This window comes from Urtica dioica, chromosome 9 (genome assembly GCF_054948205.1).
Source record: "Urtica dioica subsp. dioica isolate 48M chromosome 9, U.dioica_male_clone48M_v1_H2, whole genome shotgun sequence".
Classification (NCBI taxonomy): Eukaryota; Viridiplantae; Streptophyta; class Magnoliopsida; order Rosales; family Urticaceae; genus Urtica; species Urtica dioica.
In genome coordinates this window covers 26049515-26059280 of record NC_142764.1, presented here as the reverse complement: position 1 = coordinate 26059280, position 9766 = coordinate 26049515, and the positions used below count along the sequence as shown (strand labels likewise).

At 39.7% G+C, this 9766-nt stretch overlaps 1 protein-coding gene across 1 annotated transcript; it reads left to right on the top strand.

Moving 5' to 3' along the window:
- Positions 1-6770: 6770 nt before the first annotated feature.
- On the top strand, positions 6771-9718 carry HERK2 (hercules receptor kinase 2). The gene has a single exon (XM_089625531.1). It carries the CDS (start codon positions 7108-7110, stop codon positions 9532-9534), a length of 2427 nt encoding a protein of 808 aa, XP_089481657.1. The 5' UTR covers positions 6771-7107; the 3' UTR covers positions 9535-9718.
- Positions 9719-9766: the final 48 nt, after the last annotated feature.

Here is a 9766-nt window from a genome sequence, read left to right as displayed (position 1 = left end):
GGTAGTGGATTTTCTTTTTCTATATTACGGTTTTTTGTTTTGTTTCTTAAAAAAAAAAAAAACTAGAAAATTTATCAACTCAACCTCTACGGTTCTACCCAAGGTTTAAAATATCGATACCGATACCCATACCGAGGTTCTGATTTTACGGATATATCGAGTATCGATGGATATATCGACGGGTATTCTATAACAATTTAAATACCGACTACCGATTATATCGATGATATATCGGATACCGACGGATATATCGGCAGAAATCCTATAAAAATATATAAAATGTATATATAATTTAATGATACATATAACAATTATATTTTAAATAGATATATATATATATATATATAACATATCTATATAGATATATACGTATATTTATATCTATAAATATACGTAATGAATGAATATATAACATTTATTTAGCTAACAATAAAGTTCACCTTATTATGAAATTAATAAATTTTAAAAAATCACTCCATATAAACATATGTAGTTCTATGAATTTTAATAAGCAATAATGAGTCTTCATCTTCCCAAGAACTCAAGTTTAAATTTTGGGCCTGTTTAGAGCTATGTAAATAGGTATTTCAGGAATAACTTTTCTGTTTTGGCTGTTGTAGGAATTTGTTTTACATTTACAAAAAATCACTTCATATGTAGTTCTATAAATTTTAATAAGTAATAATGAGTCTTCATATTCCTAAGAACTCAAGTTTAAATTTTGGACCTGTTTCGAGCTATGAAAATAGGTATTTCAGGAATAACTTTTATGTTTTTGGCTGTTGTAGGAATTTTTTTTAGAAAAACGGTATATCGGGAAGAAAACGATATTTAGGCTGTTATATCAGTTTTTTTACCGAGCCTTCAAAAAAACGGATATATCGGCGATATATCCCTATATATCGCCGATATTTAGAACCTTGGTTCTACCTATATTACATAAAAGGTATTGTAAAGTTTAAAATATTTGTAGATCTCTTAAATCAAGAATAGATTTTTTATTCGTAAAATATCCAAAAGCGAACTAAACTGAAAATGGACAAAAAATACTCTTAAAAGCATTTAAATTAAAAAAAAAATTATTTTAAACAAAAAATTGGTTATGTAAGCCACCTAAACTATAAGAATTCTAAATTAGTCAACTTTTGATAAATACTTTGTAAATAACCAACTTGCATACGTGGCAGCATATTAACTACTTTTTTTTACATGTTTGGCTGGATTAAATAAGTCTTTTACTAATCTGTTAATAAGTTAACTTGGCTATTTACAAAAAATTTACGAAAGGGGGTTATATATCAATTCACTATAACCGTGTGACTATATAACTTAATAGCCCTATTTTAAATTCTATCATTAAAAAAATATTGAATTCCATCATAAATTATCAAAATTTATCGTAATTTATCTATAAATTACGATGATTTTCGATAATTTTTATGACCTTTGAATATCACGTATGTCATCATAATAAATTGAAATTTATCGAATTCAATTTGAACTAAAAGCATCAACAACTTTTTTTTATAGTCGATGTTAATTCAATTTCGATTAATTTTGATAAACTATTATAAATTACACTGAAATTTAATATTTTTTTAATGATAGAATTTAAAATAAATTTTGGAAATCCACCGCTATAAAAATCAAACTAATCAAAGATGGAAAAAATGGAAGCTCACATTTAGATTTCTTACACAAAATTAACGACCTTGTTTTCTTTCTTGGATAGATCGGTGTATTTTTAGAGAATATTCAATCTAAGATCTTCCATGTAACACTTAAAATCTTGTCTCGATGGGTCTTTCATTGAACAACTACTATAAATATTGTACATCAATACAAGAGCAAAAGATCGAATGCACAGCGGAAAACACGAAAATCGAAGAGCTAGCGGAAAACACGAAAATCGAAGAGCTGGTCTAAGAACCGAAATAAAAGGAAAATGTTACTAGATAGTCGAACTTGATCGTTGATTCGCGCACGAATACCCGATCTAAGAACCTTCCTTCGCCTATTGATTCGCGCACGAATACTCTAGACTCGAGGCATCCAATCACCGTTGATTCGCATGCGAATTCCGGCCTTCGGGCATCAACTCGGAGCTCGCTCACGACACTCGAATTTGGAGGAAACTCTCAAGTTTCAATTTTTTTTTTGTATTCATCAACATCATAATCTTTTTTAACAAAACAAGTCACCAAGATTTATAGTACATTTTGAGACCTTTCACAATATAAAACTGAAGAAATTAATACATATAATTAAAACTACTTAATACACATTAACACACGAAATTAAAAACTGAAATTAAGTAAAACGGACAGAACACAAACGATCGTTTTTAGGGGCTAACCGTATGTTTTTGGCTAAATTTCGGAGACCCCATTATGTGGGTATTGTTTATTAGGCCGTTTTCACCAAGAAAACACTACCTTTTTTTTTATCCATTTCTGTTAGGAAATCGTAAGTCTCCAAAAACTGCAATCTAGTTTAACATGCATCACATGATCTTCTTGAAGTTAATTTATTTAAGACGATATTTTTTTAATTTAAAGCAAAAAAGTCGATGTCGGCGGTATTGTCATCCCTAACATACGACATCTAAGTCATGGAAAACAAAAATTACAAGTTACAGACACTCTGAAAAGGATATCATATTCATTCGTTGAATATCTTTTAGGTTATAGTCACACCATATCATGGTTCTTCATTTTGATATGTCATTGTTTTATTTTTTTTCCTCCATTTGCATTCTTGTTCACTTTAGGCAGGAATTTTAGCTATCTACCTTCCCTCTTTTACTTGATCTTCACGGAGAGGAATCAATGGATGTAGCATTTGAAAGTTATTCTGTTATAAAAATCTATTTCTTTTTAGTATTGACTGTCTTGAAGCAAAGGTTTAGCTTTAAACAAAATCAATAGATTTAGAAATAAGTCAAATAACCAAGGGGCCTGAGGTCAAATCTTAGGAGTAAGAATGATAATGGCCAATGGGTAAGGTCCTGTAAAACTAGACTCATTCTAGATACTATGAATGCAAAGTAATTCATAGGTTTTTTTTTACTCATTTGATATAAAATTTATTGATAAAAATAAATAAATCTAAAAAAAATACTTAAATAAAAAAAAAACAAGTTAAAAAAAATTAATGAATACATATATTATAATTTGCTTAAAAATTCATAAATATAGTAATAATCTCAAACGGTTAGAATATGAGTAGGGTCATGGGTATGGTATTTAAAAATCATATCTTACCCATACTTGTATAATTTTTAAAGGGTAATACCCGTACTTTACTAATTACTCATTTATGCGGGAAAGACTCTACCCGTGATTCTTGATGATATCTGGGTACACATGAATAAAATTGTCATCCCTACACTTAGAGTGAATTGAAGATATAACGAGAGAGAGAGAGAGAGAGAGAGAGAGAGAGAGAGAGAGAGAGAGTTGACCTCTTGAATATTTATGTCCTATTTAATTTGTAGTAGGCCGTTGAGCATGGAAACGAGTATTTAGGGTACTCCAGGGTACGGAAGAGCCAACGAGAGGAGTACAAGTTACAACTTTTGTGAATTGGGATTAATGAAAACTAGAACCAGGGGTATTTCCGGAACATATCTAGAAGAAGAAACAAAATCAATTGCGGCTAAATTTCATCTTTAATTTGATAATATAGATACTATATAGACATCACACATGTCACTTACATCACCAAATAATGGAGCCCCATCTATGGCAAGCCAACAGACAAACTTGTCCATCTCAATCTGTTAAAGGACTGTCTTATTCTAATATAAATATATAATTTTTTTCAGCTTAAATAATATTTGAAAATATTAGTTAATTTTAAAAATCTAAACAAAAAATAACGCAATTTTCAGGCGTATCAAAATAAATAAAGCTTAAAAAATATTATATCATTTTATGTTCATTTGGTCCATAATTTTTTATTCTCAGTCACGAGATAATAAATAATAATAGTAAATCGACCATCCTCAACACAAACACGCATATTAATTTCAAAGAAATCAAGAGTGAACACACCAATTTCATCACAACAAACAACTCGTTTCTTTTACCAATTGTTTTCTAGATAAGATAGTTCGTCAACCCCATTCTAAAATAATACCTTAGGCCCTCTTTGGAATGTAGAGCATGCAAATAACAATTATGTTTGAAGATTATTTTTCTTACATATATCATCGTTTTTGTATTCTTTTGTCTCATAATGTATTAGGCCGATCTTGCTCGGTCATTATCAATAGTGAAGTTTTTGGCAACCTTAAATTGAATAGAGACCTCTGACAAGATGATATCCTTTACAATATTTCATTTTCCTTACTGTAGTAGAGGGTCTTTCAACAATTATGAGGAGCGAGTGTCAAGATGTCTCTCTTCATGAGCTTACTTGTGGCAGGTTTAGTCCCTCTGTCTCTCACATTGATCTGTCTACGATAGCTTCTTTTTTCCTTGAATCCTCAATTGACTAACTGAGGGTTGCACGTCTCAAGCATAACCTCGAGAGCTATGGACTGCTACTAGAAAAATTGTAAATTTTGACAAAGCGTTGTTTGTGGGTATGCATCAAAATGCAAGGGGATCTCATGCTTCGCGGGTCACAACAAATATGATCTCTTTAACTCTATCAAAGAAAGGATTTTGAAAAGACTTTTTCAGCACTGCTGGCGATAAAAATGTTAGGGTTTTTTGCCTACAAGAAGATGATGTGATCATTTGTGGATGAACTTAAAAGATATGGACATTTTTATTCTTATGTGAGAGAGAGAGAGAGGGAGAGAGTTGATTTCGTAAAATTGAATAATGTAATATTACTCTTCTATTGGTTCTTGATTAATCTACGCTTAATTATGTGAATATTTATATAATATATACACGACTTGGATAAACTTTGAGTAGATGTGTCGTTTAAGTAATTGTTACGCCAAACGTGTCAGGGTCAACTGTCGTTGTTCATCATGTGAAGTCACGTCACCTAGTTAGTCGAGAACTTTCAAAATATTACAAGAATTTTTGTTAATTTAAGGCTTTCTAGTTAGATTATGAGAAAATTGGTTTCTCTTTGTTGCTCGAATTTATATGTATAACATTGTGATTCGAGGGTTATGAAGATCGTAAAAAGGTTGTAGAGTAACTTCTTATTATTTTGCAGTTGTTCTCAACCGAGGAAGACAACATTTCAAGATGGACGTTGAGCTCGAGGCATGCAACGTGGGAAGTCAAAAGTCAAGATCGATGAAGGCTGGCGGGGTAGCTTAGTTAGACACCAGAGGTGGTAGTTTGTGTAGCTTCAGTCGGGGATGAACGCTAGAGGTGGATGCCAAGCTTGATGAGTGGATGCTTCTATAAAAGTGTCTACGCATCGTTCTAACTATTACAAAATGCATCAAAAAGCCTGAGTATACAACCTCAAAGTCTAAGGCTAGTTTATAATTTAGATAAATCTCCACTGTAACCATCATTTGTTTAAGTCTTGTTCATTTATTAAAATGCATAAGTCGAATTATCAATAGAACAAGGTATTATGTGGGAGTTAGATCATTTTTTGCATTTAACAAATTTGCGCTAGAATTAAGGAGGGACCATGCTCACATCTACATTGCATGATCTCTCTTAATTGGCAACAATGATGAAACACCCTTAAACAACATCAAGTGCAACTCGTGGAGGAGGATTAAGAGGATCCGAAGTAATATGCCCGTCTCGACCTATACGTAAATAATGTTTTTATTCTTTATGTGTTCGTAGGCTTCATCTAAGTTCATCGTCAATGTGAACTTCTTGTCTATACGTTGCTGAAATTAGGAGTTCGGAGTTGTCGTATCCTTTTCACTACAAGCTCATATATAGCGTCGGTCGACTGAATCTGCAATTGAGGTTCATTTTTTTTATTTAATGTTTCTCATGTTTTTATGTTTCAATAATTATGAATATGATTTTTATCGCTTTTGATTAGTGTGATTTTTAATTTAATTCTTTAGATATGAACCTCGGATCTTACATCCAAACTTTTTTTAGAGATCTTTATCGTGCATGGTCCTTGGAACATATTCTACAACATGCCGAGTGGTGGTATATATCATTTGGAAAGATTGATAATATTGTGATTGTGTTTGAGTTTACATTTAAAAAATTAACTAGATATCAAATAATAAAAATAAAATAAAGAGTAGATTGTTTGAAAGAGCCGAATGAGTTCCATCAATTAAATTATATGCCAAATATTCAACAAAAATTTGTTGCAATTAGTCATTTCATTGACTCATTTTAAAATTTTAGTTCAAATTTATTTTATTAAAAAAAGTTGATCAACTTTAATTTATTTAATTTATTGTATTCCGGTGGACTATTTTTTTAGTAAAATGAAATTTATGCTACTTTTTAAAAGAAGTTAAAAATATGAGTTATTAGGCTATTGGTTTAACTATTCTAACATTCAAATAAAATTATTAATTTGAATATAAAAAATAAATATCACTGATTGTTTTTTTTATAATAAAAATCGCCTTAATTGTAAAAAAAAAAAGTTTAAAACTTCAAGCCATTTTCATTTTATTTTTACCCTGAGATCCAATTCAAATTTTAATAAAATTTAAATAAGACTATTGATTTAAAATGTTCAGAGTTCAGACACAGCCAGGGCTTTATGTAGAGTACAGTAAGGTACAAATTCAATGGTGGCAGATTCCCGACCCTTTCGTAAAGATGCAAAACAACAGAAAGATAATATTAAAAACAAATAATAATAGTGAATTAAGCTCTCATTTCCAATTTGTTTCAACTTTCAACAACCCATGTTCCAATTTCATTTCTTCACTCACACTCACACCCCAAACCCCAATCAATCATTCTCTCTTCCAATTTTATGTTTAACTTCTCTCTCATTTCCTTATTTTCTTCCTTCCCACACTCATCACTGTATTTCTCATATTTGTATAAAACACATTACATCCCTGTTTCTTGTTCTCTTCAGATCTGCAACCCTGTTTGGGTGTGATATTCCATTGAGCCGAGGATAAAGATCGAGTCTTTGAACGAATGGGACAATGAATTCTTCGTGTTTTGGGTTCTAGAGGGAATGAAGGTTCAGGGTGCAGAGATGTGTGTCCTTGTTTTCATGGCTGCTCTGTTCCTGTGTGTAAATGTGGAAGCTCAGGTCAAGCCCATCTTCATAAACTGTGGAACGAAATCGAGCGTGACCGCCGACGGGAGGTTTTGGGTCGGCGATTCGGCTCCGAACGCCAACCTCACTCTCACCTCTCCCGGAGAGGAATCGTCCACCGCCGCCGAGTCGATCGGAGACCACCCTCTCGCGGAGATCTACAGCACCGCCCGGGTCTTCGCCGGAGGGGACGCCCTGAACTACACCATCCGAGGGCTGCCGGAGGGGACCTACGTCGTGAGGCTCCACTTCTGCCCCGCCCCAATCGCCGACCGCGGCGCCAACGGCTCCTCCTTCGCCGTCGCCGCCAACGGCCTCCGGTTGGCCTCCGAGCTCGACGTCCCCGGCGAGATCGCGCACCGAAACTCCTCCGTGCCGGTGGTCGTGAAGGAGTACTTCATCCCCGTCGGGTCGGGGACCCTCGCGGTGGAGTTCGCCGCCGATGGAGAGTCTATAGGGTTCGTGAGCGCCGTCGAGATCCTCCCGGCGCCGGACGGCCTGCTCCCGGACTCCGCCGGAAAGGTGGGCGGGTCTATATCGAGCCTGGGCTTCCCGCGGCGCGCGGCGGAGACGATGTACCGGCTGAACGTCGGCGGCGCGGCGATTCCGGCGGCGGCGGACCCGGTGATGTGGCGGGCGTGGGAGGTGGACTCCGGGTATATGATCACCGCCAACGCCGGGTCTGAGATCAGAAACGCCTCGGAGATCATCGTCTCAAACGAGACCGCGGCGGCTCCGCCGGTGGAGGTGTACGAGACGGCGCGGTCGATGTCGAACGTCCAGTCGCTGGAAAAGAAGTTCAACATGTCGTGGCGGCTCGAAGTCCACCCCGGCTTCGATTACTTGGTCCGACTCCACTTCTGCGAGCTCGAGTACAGCAGTCCCAACCACCGGACTTTCCGGATCTTCCTCAACAACCGCACCGCCGCCGACGAGTTCGACGTGTTCTCGCGCGCCGGCGGACTGAACCGCCCGCTCCGCCACGACTTCCTCGACTCCCTCGCCCCCGACTCCTCCGCCATATGGATCCAGCTCGGCCCCGGCTCAGCCGCCGCCGCCGTCTCCGACGCCTTCCTCAACGGCCTCGAAGTCTTCAAGCTCAGCCGCTCCGGCGGGTCCCTCGCCTACGCCAACCGCTTCGACCCCGTCCGCCGCGAGTCCTCTCGCCGCCGCGGGACCCTCGTCCTCTGGGTCGGCCTCGGCTCGGGGCTCGCCTTCCTCGCCGTCCTCGCCGCCGCCGCGACACTGATCCTCCGTCTCCGCTCCGGGAAAAGCAGCAACGGAAAGCCCGCCACGTGGCGGCCGTTGATCCTTCACGGCGACAGCACCAAGGCAGCTGGGACGGTGGGGACGGCGGGGGCGGGGACGGTTCGGGGCGGGAAGCGGTTCAGCCTCGCGGAGATTCGGTCGGCGACGAAGAATTTCGACGAGGGGTTGGTGATCGGGGTGGGCGGGTTCGGGAAGGTCTACCGAGGCGAGACGGAGGACGGGACGGCGGCGGCGGTGAAGCGTGCGAACCCGCAGTCGGAGCAAGGGCTGTCGGAGTTCGAGACGGAGATCGAGATGCTCTCGAAGCTCCGGCACCGCCACCTCGTGTCGATGATCGGGTACTGCGACGAGGGCGGCGAGATGATCCTCGTCTACGAGTACATGGCCAACGGGACGCTCCGCGAGCACCTCTTCGGCGGGGCCCGCCCCGCCCCGCTGACGTGGCGCAGGCGCGTGGAGGCCTGCATCGGGGCGGCGCGCGGGCTGCACTACCTCCACACGGGGGCGGAGCGCGGGATCATCCACCGCGACGTCAAGACCACCAACATCCTCCTCGACGCCGACTTCGTGGCCAAGATGGCCGACTTCGGGCTGTCGAAAGACGGTCCCGCCCTCGACCGCACCCACGTCAGCACCGCCGTCAAGGGCAGTTTCGGGTACCTCGACCCCGAGTACTTTCGGCGGGAGAGGCTCACCGAGAAGTCCGACGTGTACTCGTTCGGGGTCGTCCTATTCGAGGTGCTCTGCGCTCGCCCCGTCATCGACCCCACCCTGCCCAAGGACCAGATCAACCTGGCCGAGTGGGCGATGACGTGGCAGCGCCGCGGGTCCCTCGAGGCCGTCGTGGACCAGCGGCTCCGCGGCGGCTACGCACCGGAGTCGTTGAAGAAGTTTGCTGAGATTGCGGAGAAGTGCCTTGCGGACGAAGGCAAGGACCGGCCCACCATGGGCGAGGTCTTGTGGCACCTCGAGTACGTCTTGCAGCTCCACGTTGCTTGGCTCGCAAGCAACGACAACGTCGAAGAAGAAGAAGAAGAAGAAGAAGAACGAGGCTCCGAATCAACCGCTGCTTGAGGACCTCTCTCATGATCATTGTTACACAGTATGAATTTTGTTTACCTTCTTCTTTCTTTTGCTGGTATAGTTTTTGATTATCCTTAATTATTGGTTGTTTGTAATGTCTGCATAGCGTGTTACAAACATAATTCTTTATTAGTCACGGCCTTTACATATATTAATTGATTGGTTGTGTTGTATACTTTGAGATTCTTTCTCAAAAGCTTTTGGTTTTAAGCTTTTATATCTT